Source organism: Vulpes lagopus, chromosome 10 (genome assembly GCF_018345385.1).
Source record: "Vulpes lagopus strain Blue_001 chromosome 10, ASM1834538v1, whole genome shotgun sequence".
NCBI classification, from domain to species: Eukaryota; Metazoa; Chordata; class Mammalia; order Carnivora; family Canidae; genus Vulpes; species Vulpes lagopus.
Window position 1 is genome coordinate 39,441,558 of NC_054833.1, and position 21,351 is coordinate 39,462,908.

Here is a 21,351-nt window from a genome sequence, read left to right on the forward strand (position 1 = left end):
ACATTTTGTTTCAAAGACCATTGTGTTCTGGTTCCAGGAGTCAGGAGCTGGCCCGAAGAGGCCCCTTGGCCAAGGCTGGCCTGGGCATGGTGTGGCCTGCAGAGAAAGCAGCCCCAGGTGACATAGGCCACTCAGCACAATCAGCTGGATTATCTTTACACTCTTAAGCCTCTCCCTACCTCAATGATCATTCATGATGCCAACCGTGGAGCTCAGGATTTGACACTGCCCCCACTCATCAGAACCCCGTGTCACCCTGTCTCTTGGATCCTGCACTAATGCACCCTTGACAGGGCTGCACATTCTTGCTTTCCAGTCTGTCCAGCCCAGAATGGAGGAAGGGCATCATAGTCACCATACTGAGTAGTTACCATACGGCCTATGAAAGTGCTGACGCATCTCAGCAAAGGGGACACTGAGCCCAACTCCTCCTGGCTGAGCAGGACTTTTGTGCTCATGGGCTTGTGGGGATGAGCTGAATTCCTACCAGATGCAAGGAGGTAAGCTAGCTCACCTGGCCAGCCCTCCTGGTCCAAGAACTCTACACTGTTATGAGCTGCTCTCTTTGTTGACTCAATAAATATTTATTGAGTATCTACTACATGCCAGTAGGCATCTAGGGTACAGGGATAGATGGACAGACTTGGTCTCGCCTTCACGAAGCTCAAAGTCTGGCAGAGGGGTCAGACACAGAAGAAGAAATTTGCACTTGAGATGAATGCTATAAAACACAGAACACAGGGTGCTGTGAGAGTGTCACAGAGGACCCAACCTAGCATGGTGTCAGGGGAGACTCCTCCAGGAAGTGACATTTAAATAAAACCTGAGAGATGGGCAGGTCTGGCTCACCAAAGCAAGGTTCAGAAGGGACAGGCAGTGAACACGCTCCCTTCTTCTGGCATCAATGGTTTCTTTCCTCCCTGTCTGCCCTGGCTCCCCCTTCTGTAATAAGTTTAGCAATTTCAATTACTTATGGCTAATCTCTCTGATAGACCTTTAGAAAAATAAACATAGGCTTGGTCTGCTTGACAATAAAATGAACCCAGAGGAGAAAAATCGGCTGCATATATTCATTCTGCCCAAACAAGACAGAGACAGGGGCACAGAAAGGTTATATCCTGCAGGACTCACTGGGACCGGGCTACTCTTTGGGAATCTGATGAGCTGTTAGCTGAACAGAAGCTGCTCCCATGGGCCAGGTTCTGGGCCTTCAATTTCGTGGTCGTTCTCTCTCCCTCTCCAGGAAAGATTCTCAATCTGAGGCTTCTGTGAAGTGAAATGCTCCCCAACATGTAGGATAAAACAAATCCAGGGCTGAAAATGCCCCGAGAGATCACATAACACAACTTCGTCATTTTAGAGATGATGAAACGAAGCCCAGCAAGGAGCAATGGCTTGCGGAGACAAATGCGACAGAGTGAAGGGGTCAAGGGCTCACTACCTGGGGTAATCCAGCTCCACTACTTTGAGCTTTATGGGGCTCAGCTTACTCATCTGTAAAATGGGGATAAAACACTGCCTTCTGCTAGAATGGTTCTGAGGTTTAAATGAGACAATAACCGAGAAGCACTTACGACAGAGCCTTGAAGGTAGAAGGTTTTCACCAGGTCAACTGTATGTCACTCAGCTGCTTCACAGCAGGGCTGTAACTAGAAGCCACAGCTGCTTCACTGCCCATCCCCTATAGGATGAGGCCACCTGCTGCTGTAACCCTTCCTCATGCTTTCCAACATGGCACAGCCAGCACCTGGCCCCTTCTCTCTCCATTCCCCCAGGGAAAAACTCTGCCTCCGTATACACCCCTCAAATGGCAGCCTGCCCTCCGAGCATGGTGGTGATACCAGGGCCACCAAGCCCTGGGCCCTGTCTGGGGCATGACAGCCTCCAACCAGCTGTGCCACCGGCAATACCTGCCAGCCCAGGTGACACAGTCTCCCGATTCCAGGGCCCAATTCTTCCTCGCCTTTTGTTGACATTTCACCACTTTTGATTCTTAACCTGAAGTCTCTACGCTTCTCTTCACCAAGGCGGCAGCTTCTTCCCCTGGCACAGGGCCCATCTGTACTCTCTGACAATAGATTAGGGTGATTTTATCTTTTCTATTAGGCAGTGATTGCAAATCTCCCTGGGTTCATTAGTAGCTGGATAATCCCTACAGATTTATGAGCTCAAACTCTGCCTCCCCCTTCACCTCCTCTCTTCAGATGGCATCTCTGCTGTCTCAGCGGCCAACTAGGCTTTGCCCAAAGGCCCTTCATTTCTCATGTCCTCTATCCAAACTTCCATCAGCTTTGTAGAACAGCAGTTCCCCTACCAAAGCCTGAGGCCGAGCGGAGGACAGAGACTCCTTCCACACTCAAGAATGGAACAAGCTCGGGGAACCCGTAACTGGCCCGTGCCTGCCACACCTGGAGGCATCAGACAGGACGGCCAGGCCAGCAGCCCCCCTGGACATGCACTTCCAGTGTAGACCTGAAGTGAGAACAGAGCTGATACCCTTATATCAAGGTGCTAATCAGACTTCCACGTACAGGATCAGTTGCCCTCTAAATAGACTTGCCAGGGCTCAGCATGCTAATTGCTTTTCCAGCACACATGAAAAAGATGTGTGACAATGATTAATAATTTAATAACACGGCAGTATTGCTAACTGATCACCAAACCCATTTCCTCTTCTGCCCGGGTACACAGTAGACTACGTTTTGCAAAGCCCCCTTCCGAGTAGGTGCAGGCACATAACAGCAATAGCCAATGGAGCCGTGAGGATAAATACTAGGGTGCCGCTCCTAGGCCTGGGCCCTATCATCCTCCTGTGTGTGATCTTCCATGGTTTTCTCCCATTCCTGGCCTCTAAGAGGACTTATTTAGAAGCCAGAAGAAACCTAGGCCTCTGCGTGACATTATGGAAGGCCGCTCATTGACCAAGAACAGCCTTTTGGGATGTGAGTTGAATGAGAAATAACCTTCCATTGCATAAAGCGAAGGGATTTGGGGTTTATCTGTTATAGCAGTTGGCATTACCTACCAGAAACAAGGTGCTATCAACAGCTACTTTTTAATTTTACCAAAAATTTTTGAGATGGATGTAATTATTCCCATTTTACACATGAAGAAACTGAGGTCCCCAAGAGCTTCAGGACACACAGCTAGGATGCTCCCAACCTGGGGGTTTTCACCAGGTCTGACCGGGTTTTTACACACTGGGCTACTTTCTTTCATTATAAAGCTTCCTGATCAGCAGGACTCTCAAATTCGGCCATGTGGTCTTACTTCTTTCGAAGTGCAAACTCGAAACAGAAATAAGAAAGACATCTGACCACTTCCCACCCATTAGGACAGTGATTACAAAAAAATAAAAACAAGTATTGGTAAGGATATGAAGGAACCAGAACCCTCATGCATTGCTGGTGGGAATGCAAAACGGTGCAGCTGCTCTGGAAAATAGTGTGTTGGTTCCTCGAAAATTAAGCACAGAATTATCATATGATCCAGCAATTCCATTCTTACGTATATGCCCCAAATGACAAAGCAGGGACTCAAACAGGTATTTAGATACTCGTGCTCATATTATATTACCTACAATAGCCAAAAAGGTGAAGGAATCCAAGTACCCCCTGATGGATGAATGGATAAACAGAATGTGGTCTATACACACAGTGGAATGTCATTCAGTTTTTTAAAAAAAGGAAGAAAATGCTGACACATGAATGAACCTCGAAGACTTTATGCCAAGTGAAATAAGGCATTCACAAAAGGACAAATACTGTAAAATCCTGTATAATCCCACTTATGAGAGGTACGTAGAATGGACAGCTTCATGGCAATAGGTGGTTGCCAGCACTAGAGAGGAAGAAGGGATGGAGAGTCGTTGTTTAATAGGTGTGAAGTTTTGGTTCAGGAACCTGAAAAGACTTCTGGAGATGGATGGTGGTGATGGTGGCACAACTTTTATTACTACTAACTGGTATGCTTAAAATGGTAAAATTTATGTCATGTGTATTTTACCACCTTAGAAGAAGAAAGCTCTGCAGCATGCTATCACATGGATGAATCTAGAAACTGGGATGCTAAGTGAAATAAGCCAGATACAAAAGGACAAATATTGTCTGATTCTACTTATATGAAATAAAAGCAAATAGGAGGGTGCCTGGGTGACTCAGTGGTTGAGCGTCTGCCTTTGGCTCAAGGTGTGATCCCAAGGGTCCTGGGATTGAGTTCCGCATCGGGCTCCCCACAGGGAGCCTGCTTCTCCCTCTGCCTATGTCTCTGCTTCTCTATGTGTCTCTCATAAATAAATAAATAAAATCTTAAAAAAAAAAAGCCAATAGGAGGTTATCAGGGGTTGGGAGGAGGAGAAGGAGGGGAAGTTACTGCTCACTCTATGGATACAGAATTCCTGTTTAGGGAGATAAAGAAGTTTTAGGAAGAATGATAATGGTCAGATAACACTGCAAGTATAATTAATGCCACTGAATCAGAAACTTATAAATGGTTAAAATGGCAAATGGAATGTTACATATGTGTCACCACACTAAAACCACTCCGAAAACCAAAAAAAGAAAGAGAAGAATCTGTACAAAGGCAGGAACTGGTTCTCAGATAGCTTATGTATCATCTGTGTCTTTGGTGACTCTGCAGAATAATTTTCTTGTTTGCCTCACTTTGTCCCCTATTTGGGCCTGGCCTCTTGCCCCTCACCTTGGTCCACCTGCCAGGACTTGCTTTCTTCTGGTTTCTGTCCTGATCTCTGACCAAATGCACATCGTGGCTCTTAGTTTACCACTAAAGTTATCAATAAAGTTACGAATCCTCTGCCCCAGGCTCCCAACTTAGCCAGGTACCTTCAGAGGCCCATTCCTCTGTTGATCAGATTTACTCTGCTGGGACTGAGTTCTGACCCATCAAAACCAGAAACAGGGCAAGAAGCTGTTTTTCCAACTGAACCTCTGACACAAACTACTCTAAATCCCATTTCAAAATAGACGTATAAACAAAAGCACTGGACATCTGTTCACTGTTTGCTATAACTGTGTGCCTTCACCATCTACCAACTTCCTGCTAGTGACATCTCCCTGAACAGAGGGAGATGTCAGTCTCTCCCATCTTGTTGAAGTGTCTCTCTCATTGCCTGACACCCCACTATCACTCTGTCATTGAGCATTGGCTCCCCCCTCCACCTTCCCCAGGCTCCCAGACCTGTCTTCCCTGGACCTCCCAGGCCTGGTAGCTAGCTGCATGGTCCTCCTGGCCAGTTTCCGCTAGCTTTGGCTCACCTCCTCTTCTGTGTCGGTTATCCTGACCCCCAAAGCTCAGGGCTGGCATACTCACTCACCTGCTGGCCACTCCCTGACAGAGAGAAAAACTGTAAGTCTCTAGGGTCAACCGAATTGAAGGTTTAGAAGTTTGACTCATGATGGATATTTTTCTCCCAACTCTTATGATGGGTAATTAACTGATCAAATCTATAGCAGTCACTTGGATTTATTTATTACAGATGCCCTAAATCAACCAGCCTTCTTTTTAAAATGAAAAAAAATTTTTTTTAAATTTTCATGGAAATGTAATTGACATACAAAATTACATTAGTTTCAGGTGTTTAGCATAGTGATTTGACAATAATATATATTATGCAATGCTCACCATGATAAGTGTAGTTGCCATCTGTCACCATACAAAGTTATTATAATATTATTGGCTATATTCCCTATGCTGTCCTTTTCATCCCTGTAACTTATTTTTTTCATAACTGGAGATTTGTACATCTTAATCCCCTTCACACACCTCACCCATCCCCCCCGTGGCCTCCCCTCTGGCGACCACCAGCTTCTTCTCTATGTTTGAGTTTCTATTTTTGTTGTTGTTCATCTGTTCTGTTTTTCAGGTCCCGTGTACAAATAGAATCACATAGTATTTGTTTCTGACTTATTTCACTTAGCATAATACCTTCTAGGTCTACCTGTGTTGTCACAAATGACCGGATCTCATTCTTTTTTATGGCTAAGTAATGTGCCATCACACACACCCCCACACATATACTTTATCCGTCTATCAATGGACACTTAGGTTGCTTCCATATCTTGGCTATTGTAAATAATGCTGCTATAAACATAGAGGGTGTATATATCTTTTTGAATTAGTGTTTTCATTTTCTTTGGGTGAATATAGCTGGAAGTGGAATTACTGGATCGTATGGTACTTAGATGGCTGGCAGACACATGAAAAGCTCAACACCACTGATCATCAGAGAAATGCAAATCAAAACCACAATGAGGTATGACCTTACACCTGTCAAAATGGCTAAAATAATAATTTTAAGAAGACAAGAAATAACAAGTGTTGGTGAAGATATAGAGAAAGGGGAACCCTTGTGCACTACTGGTGGGAATGTCACTGGGGTGCAGTCACTCTGGAAAACAGCACCGCAGGTCCTCAAAAAACCAACAATAGAAGTATCAATCAACTTTCTTAATGCCCAGGTGGGAATGAAGAATGAGAACGGACACAAACAAACCCTACTCTGGCCAACTCAGTCATGTATAACACCTAAACTACCAAGTTCTAGTCATTCTCTGCAAATAAATAAAATGGCATTATTGGAGTTGCTTTTACAGGCCACTAAAGGCTGGGCAGAAAAATAAGTATCTTCTGTTCTTTTCAGCACATGGGAAGCATAAAGAAGACTTTGTAAAATAATACTTTCTCTTTACTAAATTTGTATTACGAGTCAGTTGCTATGGGGATACTATCTCCTGAGGCACATATTAATAATGTTCCCTTACAGACGAGGTCTCTGACACTCAGAGAGGGTAAGTTACTCGCACGGGATCACACAGCCCGTAGCTAGTCAAGCCAGAGTTCTAAATCACGTCTGCCTAATGCCGAGGCCCATGCCTTTCTGGCTCACAGTGTTAGCTTTCCAAAAACTAATCTGAGCACTGCTGCAACACCATGGCAGGATTCAGAAAGCGGTGCCACAATAGGTAGCCCTGAGGAATTCAGAGAAGAAATAAGTATTAAATTCCAGGTGGCACCTGTATATGGGGCGAAAAGGATGGGAGAAGCTCAGAGGGTGACTCATGGCCTCTGTACAATGCCCCTCTTCTCTGTTCCAAGTCTCCAACAGCAATCGGGCAGGAAGAGTGGATATTAAAGTAATTGCCTTCCTTTTAATCAGGGCCTGTCCTTTCCAGAAAGTCACAGAGGCTTCCAGAATATTCTCCCACTGACTGATTTTTGCAATGGCCTTGCTTCTGTTTTCTCAAATATTATTCGGCCATCATCACTCATACAGTTACTGTTTTGATTTCTCCTTGCAAACTTACAAACTGTGTGAATCCTGTTAATTCTAGGTTCAAAGAACTCTCTGACTGAGACATGTTCCCAGAGCTCCTCTTGTTCCGTTTTGTGGCCCCAGAAAAGGAGAAAGCTCTTTGAAAGTATCACAGTGTTATAAAAAAAAATACTATGCTTAGAAACCCGTAGTACTTTTCAATAATGCATTTTTACCTCCCTTTACGACGACCTTGAAAGGTTTTATCTTTCCCTATTTTACAAATGAGAAAACGGGCTCAGAGAGTCAGTGCGACTTCCCCAAAGCCACACAGCATCTAAGACAGAGTGGGGCATTGACCTAGGTCACTTGGCTTCACAGGCCATTAGATAAATGGTCACACTCATCATCATCAGTCCTGAGAAGAGGCAGTGGTGGTACGCAGTGTGGCTGATGCCTTCTTAAAAATCTCCAAGCCAGGGACGCCTGGGTAGCTCAGTGGTTGAGCATCTGCCTTGGGCTCAGGGTATGATGCCAGGGTCCCGGGATCAAGTCCCACACCAGGTTCCCTGCATGGAGCCTGCTTCTCCCTCTGCCTGTCTCTCTGCCTCTCTCTGTGTGTCTCTCATGAACAAATAAATAAAATCTTAAAAAAAGAAAAAAATCTCCAGGCCAAGCAACTCCATCTTGTTCTAGGCACTGTCCAGGGGAACTCACATTCCAAAACCACTGGCCTCCTTCCATCTGCTAAGTCACTGCTGTGCCCCTGGCTGCTCAGCTTTGTCCTCCTCTGCTGAGTGCGGCTGCCTCATGTGGGGCGCCTCTGGCCTGCCTCTTCCCCCTCCTCCCTTCTGCATCCCGGGGTCCCCAGATGGAGCCCAATTGTACTTTAATCTCCTTTTACTGTTCTGCCAACTTGCCCAGGCTCCCCCAGACGTCTCCTTACTTTAAGCAAATGCTCCTGCATCGCTCTGGGACTAGTCTAATCCTTTTCTCCCTTTTTACATGTTAATGCTCTGATTTACAGCAGCAGTGCCGGATAGAAAAAAATAAATGAATAAGCAAACAAAGACATTCCTTCTGTTCTACATTTTGCAGGGTAGCGATGGGGAGCGAGGCAGGAGAGGGACTTCTGGGGTGCTGGCTGGGTTCTATTTTTGGATCTGGGTGTTGCTTACACAGGTGTGCTCACTTGGAAAACATGCACCAGGTTGTGCACATGTGATCTGTGTGGTCTTCTATGACCTCAGGCTGCTTCAGGGTTGAAGAAGCGGCCCCAAGAAAGAGCGGTTCATAAAAACCTATGGCTGGAAATGAATAAGAATCACCCCGAGTCCGAGGCTGTCCCTTTGGGCGAGCATCTCCTTGACCTCACAGGCCATTTCAGGAGATCCGGTCCCTAAATCCAGGGAGGGACACTGTAGCATCTCCTAGGTCACCCTATCACATATGTTGACCAAGAAAGTCGTAACTTCTCGGGAACCTTTCTCATTTTAGGAGTCAAATCTGTAGAGGCTGTATTCTGCTTCCTAACTTAGCAAGGATCTTAAAATTAATAGAGATCTGCCTTAAATCCCCTAAATGGGTACCCTTCAAGGATGGATGTCAATAGATAAATGGTTAGTAATTAACTGTCATGCCCATCCCTGGAACAGTCGGTAAGTCTGAAGTGACTGTCTCCTGGACATGCCACGTCCTTGCAAATCTCCAAGTATGTGGATATGATGTTCCTTAACCCCAAATGCTCTTCCTTTATCTAGAAGAGCCTTACCCCTCTTTTAGGGCGGATCCCAAAGATCCCTCCTTTGATGAAGCATTTCCTGCCTGCTTCACACTGAGCAAAGGGCCCCTGCTTCAGGATCTATAGCATTTTGTACACACATCTAATAGAATTTACCATTTTGCACTACAATAAGTACTTCGAGTTTTTCCAAGGCTCGCTTCGTTTCTTAGTCCCATTTTAATCCCTAGTGCCTGGTCCGGTCCCTATTACATAAGAGGTACTCAGAAGTACATCTGCACAGAAGGGCCACTGAGTTGAGTGATCTTGACATCTCATGCATTTATAAAATAAAATAAACCTCTTCTCTGAATGATTGTTTCTAACAGCTCTATTTGTAAGAGCCCCAAGCCGGAAGCAACCAAAATGTCTCCCAAAAGGAGCATGGCTAAGCAAACTATGATACATGTACACCAAGAAATGTGACTCAGCAATAAAAAGAACAAACTAGTGATTCAGGCAATGACTCGAATGGTCTCCAGGCTCGTCGTACATACTGAGTGAGAAAGGTCAGATACTGAATGACTCCATTTCTATAACATTCTTGAAATTATAAAACTGTCAAAATGGAGAACGGATTAGTGGTTGCTAAGGGTTAGAGATGGTGGGGAAGAGGGTGGTGAGACCATAAAATGGTGGCATGAGGAAGATCTTTGTGGTGATGAAATGGTGTCTTGGTTACAGTGGGATTGACATATACCTACATAGGACGTTTTGATGTCCTGGTTTTGAAACCATATGGCCATTATGTAAGATGCAACTCCTGGAGGAAACTGGTTAAAGATACATGGTACCACTCTGTACTCTCTCTGCAACTCCTCCTATGAACCTATAATCATTTCAAGTGAAAAGTTATAATTTTTTTTTTTTAGAAAAACCAGTTCTCTGAGGTTCTTTCTAGTCTCTGAGTGTGTATCCTTCACAAGAACCATTCACATCTCTTAATATTTTACAGCTTCAAAATGCTTCCATGTAGATTAAACTATGCCACTTCAAAATGACAGCAACTCTATGACATATGTGCTCTCATCCCCATTTTACAGATAAGGAAACCAAGGCTCAGTGCTTGCTGAAGGGCACATGGTTGGTTGCATGTGGCAAAGCCAGTGTTTCAACCTGACTCAATCAAATTTCTACAGATCTATTTTCTTATCAGCAAAATAAGGGGATTTGGCCAAGACAGCCTCTGTAAATGCATCCAGTTCTAATACCGTATGACGCATGTACTTTGTGCCCTAGCTGTCCTACTTCTGAGTTACCATAAGGGTCTGGCAATGCAGTGACTGGACTGCAGGCCAGTAACTGGACCTATAGAGGAGATACATCCATCAGAACCACCGTTAGGAGGTGGCGGCATTTGATAGAGGCATTCGACTCCCCAGATTCCCATCCTCCCAAGGCTAAGAGTTGTTGAGATGAGAATCCCAGTCACTCCTGGACTTTCATGTTTCTAGAATGCCCCACCTCTCTGGTTGGTTTCTGTTCCTTTGCTTTGTTTTTCCCCATCCCCCATCTCCAGAGCTTCACTTGGTCACACTCCACTGACCCTAGTTATTAATACTCTATGCTAAGGAGGTGAGCTGTGAAAATGTCTTACCAGATTAGTGAAGATGTATGTGTAATAGGCCGACACCATCCCTAGTTCAGCTGCCTGCAAACGGAAGAGAAGGAGATTAGACAGAAAACAGAAAGCCACAGGAAGTGAAAGAGCATGAGGGCTCCAAGGGTCTGCCATGTGTCTGACCCACTACCCTTTGGTCCTCACGCTGCCCTTGACTTGAAGGATGGAGAAGAGAAACACTGGCCTCAGAGAGTAGGGTGTCTCCACCACCACCCTGCTCTCCAGCCCTGCAGTGACATTCATAGACGCTGATGTTCTCATGTACGACACATTCCCTTGGATATAACCAGATATCATGGAAGCCAAAATGACTTTAAGGGAAATGAAGCAAATAATAAAAAAGACTAAAATAATTATCTCCCAAACTATTAGCAATAATAGTGGCTACCATGTACCCATTATTTAGTATGGACCAGGCACTAGAAAGTCTTTCGCTTGGGTTAAGTTGGTGATGGAGGCACCATCATTCCTCTTCCACCCCACATCTAACAGCTGATGAATCTTGAAACACCAACAGGCTCTGTAACTTGCACAAGATCACATGTCTCGAAAGTGGGAAAAGATGAAATTAAAGCCAAGCAGCCTAATTTCAGTCCTTTCAACCAAACTATCCTCTCCCAGAGGACTGTGATATCGATGCAAGTACCGACAACCCTCTTAGGGGCCGAGGCAGAGACAGGAGAGTCTGCAGTTGTAGGTAATTCCCAAATTAATCCAACTCCTGTCAAAGGCGAGTGCGTGAGACTCCTAAGAGTCTTTGAGTCTGCAGTGATGTAGGAAACAAGTGAATCATTTGCAAACTTTGGTCTTTCATTAGTGGTAAGGAACAAGTTGCTTGTGACATGCTTCACCCTTGATCACAGCACAGCCGCGTGTCCTCGTCCCACAGTTGGGAGGCTCGACTTCAGAACAGCCTCCTTTTTGTCTGATCTTTGTAGCCATCACAGACACCCCTCACCAACCTCCCCTGTCAGTGTGCCCGACTTTGAGTGTGACAGGTGCTACAGAGGCCGACAAGGAGATCAGGTAAATAATGAGCCCAGCTCTCCCCAGGGCCCTCATGCCTTCTGACAGGCAGATTTTCATCATGTATCCTGCAGCCCCAGGGCCACTGGGAAACCACTTTTGTCCTGCCTGTTGGGGTGCATGAGGGGAAAACAAGACCAGAGGTGATTACATTTCCCTCTTACAAAGCATTTATGTCTCAAGGAACTCTAATAACTTTGTGAGCGTTCTTGCAGGAACCCTTACAGGGCTCCTGTGAGAGTAGCCTGGGGTACTTCTATCGTCAGCATTCCAATGGAAAATGAAGTACAGAAGGGCTCCAGGCCTGGGGCAAGATGATGTGGGGGTCACATGGGGCCCGAGGCTTCTCTTTTTCCTCCAAGCAAAACTACATTTCCTCCTTCACTTCCAAGGGGCCGGTACAGCCTGCTGCTGACCTCCTCTCATCTCTGCACACTCAACACTGTCCATCTAAAAATGCCATCGCCTGTCACCACTGCCTAGACAGGAGGGATCCCCGGTGACCTGGTTACAGGGATGAGCTGGGGCCGGGGGATGGGGAGAAGGCACCGTCAGATGGTTAAAACCCATCTGTGAGATCTGCTGCCCAAAGATAAAAGACAAGAGATCCTTGGTTTTTAAGACCTGAATTCTGGGTAAACACGAAGTTTGTTGCTGGAACAGCTGCTCAATAAAGTAGGGGATTACTCTGCAAATCCTTCTGAAATCAAGAGACAGCAGAGTGCCGCCAAGCTCCAGGGTCAGGCTCACGGGGCACAGCAAGGCTCCTGGAAGCTCCGGGTGTGCTCTCTGCTCACACTGCTTCCCACATGGAGTCCATCCTCTCTGGGGTGCCCCCAAGGCTGTGCTATAACCCCCAGCGAGGATGAGCCTGCAGCCTGAGTCCAAGCCCCATGCAGAGCCTGCCTGCTGGGGACACTAGGGAGTCAAATGGGAACAAAGGGAGCCAGTTTCTGAAGTTCCACTGGGTAGTCATGGGCTTGGTGCCAAGGTCACAAGGGCTGAGGCCAATGGGTGGTTTCAGGAAAGCCTACTACTGGCCACCAAGCAGAACCACTTGCTAATAATCATCATTGCAGGGAGCGTTTTCTTCAAAAGCACAGCCATTTTTTTAAAAAAGTGTTTTTAATGAAAATACCCAGTATTGGCAAGGGTACTATAAGACACCTATATGCTGCTGGTGGGAGTATAAATTGTTATGGCCTTTTAAAAAGGCAATCTGGCAAATCATATCAAAATCCTTAAAAGCATGCATATCTTTAACTGAGTAATTTCACTTCTGGAAATTTATGCTAAGAAAATATTCATGAATGTGCATAAAGATTTATGTACAAAAGATGTGCATCTCGCATTGTTTATTATAGCAAAAGATTGAAAACAACCTGTATCTCCAACAATAAAGGGATGGTTAAATAAATTATGGTACATCCATATGATAAGAAATGATGTAGCCATTAAAGTATTTGTAGACAAATACGTAATGACATAAGCAAGATGTGGGGCATATAATCAAGTGGGGAAAAAAAGTATGTTACAGAAGAGTATGTGCAGGCTGATGATAATTTTGAAAAGAAACAAATGTGTCTATAAAGGCAGAAAGGATAGACATCAAAATTTCACAGTGGCTGTCTCCGGGTGATGGAATGTCTTTCTTTTCCATGTGCACCTGTAAGATTTTTCCATCATGTCCCAAACTAAAGGTTTGTAAGATAAAAAGAAAAGGCTATAATGATTTTTTATTTTCTTCTATGTACTTTTCTGTACTTTCCAAAATTTTAACAATAGACATTTTTTTAAAAAGAGCCCAACCGCATATGCTGGGAGTCATGAAATATTCCTGAGGGTCTTATATTATTATTATAAGGGCTGCCCCCAAAAGGCTTCCATCGGCCGGGTGGGGGGGCGGTTGCTCAGGCAGGCTCTGGCCACTGCAGAGGGCACTGTGCATCCTGTCTACCCTCTGTAAGGGGCCCTGGGGGGACAATTATCTTATTCTGTGCCCTTCATCTTCCCGGAGGTCTCCTCAGCCTGTCTCTCTGAGGCCCTGAAACTTAGAGGATCTTTTCCATCTTTGATGACTTCACTGATCATAGGCCCAGACACGAGAAAAGAAAAAGAGAGAAAATTTCCATTTGAGTGTGCGTGTATGTGTGTGTGTGTGTGTGTGTGTGTGTGTGTGTGTGTGTTGAGTGTATGCACCCAGACAGACGTGGGTTTGGAGCTGTGGAGAGTCACTATAGCAACGGACTGAAGGGACAGCCCTCAGTACCCAGAGAACTCATTCAAATCTCTTATTAACTCCGATACAAAAACTAGCTGGGGAGGGGGAGGTTTGGATGGGGAGGGGGAGGAGGAGGAAGAGGCAATCATCGAGTGTCTGCTGGGCTCCTCACAGCTTGGCAGAGGTTAACGAGGAGCCTCACTCCCCCAGTGGAAGATGGCAGGTTGCGTTTAAATGTGCAATTAGAGTGGCATTAGAGGAGGCCCCTGTGCCTGGAGGGGCCGGGGGAGCTGCTGGGAGCCTTGGAGCAGCCTGCAAGCGGGGCCCACCTTTCTGGGGTTGATGCCTAGCCCAGCCACCAGCCCAGGAACTGGTTCCCGGGGACTCCAAGGCTACCCAGCTGTTTCCAGCTGTTTCTCCAGAACGTGGAGCCCCCACAACCCTGCCCCCCCCCACCCCCTCCCTTGGACTTGACTTTTATCCTGGTCTCTCTTGTTGTCAGATGGGAGAGAACTCTCCCTCACAGTTCCAGTTTCCATCACTGTCTGCTCTGATTCAGACACTGCCACCCTGCCCCTTGCATTCTGGGGGTAGAAGAAAGTGCTGATTGGCTGTCAGGCACACAGGTATCTGCTCAGCTGTGCTCCCCAACGGTGCAACCTTGGGCAAAGCCATTCATCTCCTAGAGTCTCGGTTTCTTCACCTGTCCAGGGAAGATGGGGGTACCTGCCCCATTGGGTCACTGAGGGGATCAGGCTGGGAAGTCACATGGTAGCATTTTGTAAACTGTTCGGGGCTCACACAGAGGGCAGATGCTCAGCGGCACGGATTGTCAAAATATGGAAATACTTGTATACCACTTGGCACACAGCCTCTGCCCCAAGGCCACCAAGTGCCTCAGCCCCTCCCGGGAACCCACAGACACACAGGCGGGGAGGGTCAGCTGCAACCAGGAGTTAACACTCTTACAGCATCACCCTCTTGCCTTTCTTTTTGGCGACACCCAAGGCAAGGAGGGAGCAGCCTACCAGCTCAGGGGGAGGGAGGAGGAGGAGGAGGATGCTCTGTGCCCACCGCGCCCGCCCCAGCCCGGCTCCCACCTTCAGGAGGATGGTGTGGGACATGGAGGCGTTGGCATGGATGATGATGGTGGCTGTCTTGTCGTCCCGGATCTCCTTGAGGAGTGGAGTGGGATCCCGGGTGTCATCCAGCATCCGGACTGAGAGCGTGTCCTTGGAGATAAGGAATTGCCGGAGCAGCTTCTCCAGGTTTAAAAGGCCTGGAGGAGAGAGAGGATGAAGCCCCTGAGGGTCCACGTGCTGTCCTGGGAGACACAGGGCCAGAGGCAGGGCCGTGGGTGTGGACCACTGCTGGTGTGAAGCAGCAGCCCCCTTAACTGAGCAATGTTCTCAACCTCTGGGGACGTGGGTATTCCCGTCTCAAGGACAAAGAATATACCTCAGCCCCCATGGCTTCCCCCAGCTCCCTAGGGAATGTTGTTTTAAAGAGAGATTGAGGTCCATTGAGGACCCCCACTCCCACCCCACCCTCAGGAGCAGCACCACCCAGCGGCCAAGACCCAGGTTTAGAGACCAGCAGGCCTAGTTTTCCACCCTAATTTGGCCACTTATGCACCAAGTGACCTTCTCAGGTGGTCGGGGGTCTTGGTTGCAGTTCTCTCCTGTAAGAAATGAGAATAACAGCAACCAGCTCACAGGACCATGTTGAGGATTAAATAAGGTAAGATGTGAAGGGCTCAGGCCCAGGCCTTGTCCATTGTAAAGGCCCAGAAATGTCCCATCTAGGGGTACCAGAGCCCGGCCTTTGTTTTCACTGTAGATGCTGGGGGGTGCAGTTGTCTCAAGATCACAAGGCCCAGGAAACAGGTCTAACAAAAACCCTTTGAACTCCTCAGAGCACCGTGGCTGCATTAAGTCAAGGTATCATTATGATTATAAGAGGACAGGCTTTGAACTCCACTCCAACGGGCAACAATATGGGCCTAGAACAAAATGAAAATGTGGGATTGTGAGCCAAGGCCTCTCCCCTCCTCCCGCCAGCTATCTGCTGTCTAGGAGCAGGGCGGGTAGGAGGAGGGTTTCCAGAATGACATCGCTGAGACACAAGCATCTCAATTCAGCTTCGCGAAGGTAGGCGAGCAAGAAGGTGTGGGTGGGTGGGGGGTCAGGGGTGTGTGTGTGTGTGGGGGGGGCTCTCCTAGGAAGATGGTGGTCTCAGCTCTAGTGGAAAGAGAAGTACAGGCATTTGCTCCTAAAAACAACGACAAGAGTTACATTTATTGAATCCTTATTGTGTTCCAGATAATGAGCTAAATATTCCACATGGCTTGTCTAAGTCCTCACAACAATCCTACAAGGCATCTTAATCCTACACACAGAGGGGAACACGAGGCAAGACGATGAGTAGCTCCCAGACATGGCTCCACACGTTGGATGGCAAGGCAGGGGTTGGTTTTCTCACCAGAGGCCCCCATGCTCTGGTTTCTGCTCCAACCACAGGACAGCGACTGCAGGGATGTCCTGAAAGTTCCTCCCTGCACAGCTTCCTCACCCTCCTCACCCTCAGGATCGAAAGGTGAGAGAGAGGGTTCTGAAGGGCACGGTGGCCACCTCCCTTGATTCGCAGAGATGCCAAGACTTGCCTAGTCACACAGGGGTGTGGCAGGGGCCAGGGTTCCCCCTTTCCCATCTCCAGAGACCAGATGCCTCTCAGGACACAACCAGCAGGGGTAGCAGGTGTACAGCCTAGGGCACGCATCTCTGGACTTGGGAGGAAAGCCCATGCTGGGTGTGTTTTCTAATGAGAAGGTAGCAGGGTGGGGCCCAGGGCCTGGCATGATGCAAACAGACCTGGGAAGCTGGTGCCAACACACATGCTCCAGTTGGTCATGGGCCCCCAGAGGGCAGTCTGGGGGGCTGGGGGCTACAGCGGGCAAGGGAAAGCCCTGCAAGGGGCTGTCACTCCAGAGACTTCAGAACCTGCTGGCCTCTCTTCCTTCCCCCACAGGGCCTCAAAGGAGACTTGTAAATCTCGCCCTCTACCTCCCTGCTGTCTGCGCCCCCTGTAGCCCCTCACCACACATCGGAAGAGGTCCTGATACTGCTGGGGCATTTCCTGCCAACCCTGACTTGCAGAAGATTGGAATTCAAGCTCACCATCCACCCTCACCAGCTGATGACCTTGAGAAGTCATCTGACCTCTCTGAGGCTCTGTTCTTCATCTGCAAAATGGGTATAACAGGTGAGAGCGCACAGGGACATGGTGTGGAAGCATTCTGGGAACGGGAAAGTCTGGTTTCAGTGCTCCTTCTCCTGCATTTACTCATCCCCGCAACAGCTCAGGGGTAGGGGTGGCTCACTGAGGCAGAAAAAAAGGGACAAAAGCACAAGGCTGTCCAACCCACACCGTGTGTGCCCTCAGTGCCAGGCATGGGTCACCAAAACGTCAGCAGAGAAGGTGGATCAGATTCAGACCCTGCCAGCTGGGAGCTCAGAGCAGGGTCTTGCAACTGAGTCTATGACAAAGTTCAAATTATACCCATACTTTGTTTGAGAGTCTGATTCATCTGGTTTTCCACGGGGCCAGCCTCATTTATATCTATATGTCAAATGGAGAGAATATTCATGATGTCTTCCTCAGAGATGACGTGAAAAGCAAAATCCGACTTGCACAAAAGTCTGAGTACCTGACCCCAAAGACACTTAAGATGGTCACGGGAGGCCACAGAGCTGGTGTTCCTGGAGTGCTGGCCATCTCTTTGGCTCAAGAAAAGATCCGCCCGGGCATGCTATGTGGGAGGGAGCACCGTGGCTGGAGGGATGGCCGAGGACAACGCCACGGGTCCTGGAATGTAGCAGGGAAAGTCTCTAGAGCCTGGCTGGGAAGGAGGCCAAATCCCCTGGGATCCTTCCGAGGGGTAGCTAAGTTCAGTGGGAAGCGACAGAGAAGCTTGGAGGACAGCAGGATTAGGCACAGCATGGAGATGCCTGGCCAAGGCAGCCTAGGGACTGTTCATCCCTTTAAAACTGTCAGGAAGAGCCCCCCGGATGGCAGATAAACTGGGGAGCCTGCTCCAATCAATGCCCAGCGTGCCCCCACCTGAGAGCCCCATGGGGTGCTCTGCTGCCCTTTAACCAAGGAAGTAGCATCCCCATCCCATCCAGCACACTATCATGTGTGTGCTGAGAGGTAGGATGGGGACAGTGAGGGCAGCAGGTCTTTGGGGGTAGGGGTGAGGTCTGCATCCCACCCAGGATCTCCTATCACTTTCTCTGCATCCCACCCAGGATCTCCCATCACCCACTCCTTTCTCTGCATCCCACCCAGGATCTCCTATCACCCACTCCTTCCCCAGCCTGGACCGCACCTGGAGCAGCAAACAGAGCACAGGGTAGCAGGTGAGTCTAGCTCCAGTGCTGCTAGGATTGGCTGGTGCAGGCGCCTCCCTTCACCCTTCTGCCCCTCAGTGTCCTTACCTGTCAAGTAAGGACAACTGCTACCTTGCAGGGTTAGTTAGAGGATGTCAAGTAAGCAGGACAGTGCCTGTTCCCTAGAAGATGCTTCACCAATCTGATTTCCATTCACCCCCTCCTCACCCACTCACATCCTAACTGTCCTTCACCCATCTCCTTCTCTTACCGGATTTATTATCCAATCCACAAAATATAGTCCTTGGTTTTAAACCAATGTAAAATACTTGCTAGCATATACGCATGCATATATATAGTAGAGGATATATACAAACACTAAGTATTTCACGGTGTTGGGTAGGAATTCCTACTTGGAACTCTCCTGCACATGCCCAGTGTGCGGCAGGGTGCACCGCGCTTACCAGGGGGCTGAATTAGAGGCTGAGGCCACAGAGGAGGAAGAGTGAGAGCCCACATCCTAGCAGAGCAGGGGAGTCGCAGTGCCAGGTGGGGAACGGACCCCATGTCACTTGAGGAGCAGCTGAAGGAAGGGGGTGCCTGGCTTGAGGAAGAGTAGGAAGGACCATCATGAACCAGATTTGCTCTTGGCAGCCTCAAGGGCTACACTCCAGAACAAAGAGTAGATGGAGGTCAAAAGACACTTAGCTCTGTTCAAGGAGTCTAAAGACGCAGTGGTAGTGAGTTCCCTGTCGCTGGAGGTAGTTAAGGAAAGATTGAAGCCCCTCTTGCCAAATGTCAGTGAGTGAATTAAGCCAGTGGATGGTAAGTCGGACTCGAAGAACATTGATGTTTTTCCAGCCCAGGGATTCTCTAGTTCTATGAATCAGAAAGGGATCCTTTATTCTGTTAGGCAGCGGAAGGAATCTGGAAGGGAACGTGCGGTTTAGTGACATTAAGAACATTAGGAGTTTTTGTGTGCAGTGTAGAATTTTCCAAATGTCATTCTCTCAACTCTACCTGTTTAATGGAACTAAGGGATTTATGGAAGGCAGCTGCCCCCAGAGGGGTTAAAAGCTGCTCTCTTCCTGGCTTCCCCTCCACCTCCATCCCAGCCCTTCTCTCCTACGGGGGCCTGTGGCCCAGCAGCAGGTCTGCCTGCCAAGTCCAAGGCTGAGAGGGACCTGGGGAACCTATTAGTTTCGCTCAGGATGCTACGGGGTAGATCGATGAGAGCCTCAGCAGGCCGGCTGTTCTGGGAAGCAGGAGGGAGGCAGGAGGCCAGACAGGGTGGGAGGAGGATGGAGAAGCTGTGAAAGGCACAGCCGGGTTTGGTCAAGGCCATAGGACAAGGACACAAATACCTAAGTGATGGGTCTGCAGGGGACACAGAGGGCACTTGTATCAAAAAATAAGAATAAACACCCATTTCAACTGGCATCCGTCCCTCTCCACTGGCTGATTCCCTTGGCTGCAGGCGCTGGCTCTGGAAGATGCTAGTCCTCCCAGGAGGGACAGCAGTTTTAAATCTTGCAGGAGGCAGGGATGTAACACTGACCTCAGGGGACTGTGGGGAGGATTTAGGGAGATAACACGGTTCCCACTGTGCCCACACTGCCCTACACTTGATAAGGCTTCGTTCCCCTTCCCTTTGCCAGGCCACATGCCTCAGGGTGTGTGGTTTTCAGACCTTCTCCATGGAGCACATTCTGATGGGGAGACGGGAATGAGAGTCCAGGAGGTCGCCAATGGGGAAGGGGCACAGAGCAAGTTCAAGTGTTTGAATGATGCACGGCACCTGCTTTTTGGTTCTGTCTCATTCCACAGCTGGGCTTGGCCCCGGAAACAGGCAGGGGAGACCAAGACACAGGAGACAGAGGAGGAGACAGAGAGGGGATGGAGAAGGAGGTGAGGCTTTCTGCGCACAGGAGGACCGTGCTGTGCCTTGCGTGGCCCTGCAGCTTGCCCTCTTCTCTGGCAGCAAAGGTGGGCGTTGTGAGAACCTGGTCTCTGCATTCCTGCTGCCTAACTTCGGGGCGTGTGTCCAGCGTGGGCTCAGCCAGTGACTGCCCTGAGCAGGCTTCAGTGACTCCTCGGCTCCTTCACACACACTTGATTTAACCCCACAGGGCTCTGGGAGGGCAGGTGCTCCTGGGTGCGAGGGGGCAGTGACAGGTCACAGAGCTAGAAAACCCAGGACGGGCCAAGACCCAAACCAGGTTTCCTGATTCCGACCTCCTGCCTCTGATTCCTACTTGAGTTGGTGTGGCAAGGCGTCAACCCAGCCATGAAATAGGAAAAAATGGTCCCTCCCTTCTGTCTTTTCCACAGTGTTCAGAGAAGCAGGGAGAGGAGGTAATAAGAACCGTGTGTGTGTTGAAAATAGACTTAATCTCTCTTTTCCTCATGCATATAATAGCAATGTTTATGGGGTCCATCTTAGACGGTTATCGTGAGGTTTAAATGGGACAATTTCAAAAGCCGTAGCAGAAAGTCTCAGGCACATAGCAAGGGCTTAATAAATGGTTAATTTTGTATCACTAGGAGCATGAGGCCTCCCACAGCGAGTGCCTCCTGGGGCTGGTGTGGGGAAGGTCCACTAGTGTCCCACTATCTTCACAAGGGACCCTGAGTGTCACCCCTAATCTCCCATCCTCCACCCTCTGCTGCCACAACCAGGCTCACAGGATAAAGTGAGTAAATGTTTATTATGTCCTGGGCCCAGATACCTTCCACCCAAGTGCCCTGAAAAGCACTATTATTCCCACTTTACTCAGGCAGGTACTAAGGCTCAGAGAGGGACAGTGATCTGCTTGACATCACACAGCTCATGAGTGGTGGAGCATCTTGGTTTGACTCCAAAACAGTTCTCTTTTTACTGCACCATTCTGCACTTCTCTCCAGCTACACTTCCTCCCCAGGCTCAGAGTCTGCTCCTCTCCAACAACCTGGACAGAGTTTAGCAAACACAGGGATAGCAGAAGAGCAGAGCTAAGCTCCGGTCACTCTGCTCCAGGTCCTGACCTCACATTTTTTGAAAGGGAT

The 21,351-nt window shown here is 48.3% G+C and overlaps 1 protein-coding gene across 5 annotated transcripts in view; it reads right to left on the reverse strand.

Annotated features, from left to right (window-relative positions):
- Positions 1-21,351, reverse strand: part of GRIK4 (glutamate ionotropic receptor kainate type subunit 4) — a 424,573-nt gene that overhangs the window by 132,190 nt on the left and 271,032 nt on the right. For all 5 annotated transcript variants that reach the window (XM_041769772.1, XM_041769768.1, XM_041769770.1 and 2 more), the window contains 2 exons: positions 15,019-15,197; positions 10,648-10,701 (listed from right to left, as the gene is read on the reverse strand). In XM_041769772.1, the coding sequence (XP_041625706.1) occupies positions 10,648-10,701; positions 15,019-15,197 (233 nt within the window). The remainder of the gene's footprint in view (positions 1-10,647; positions 10,702-15,018; positions 15,198-21,351) is intronic.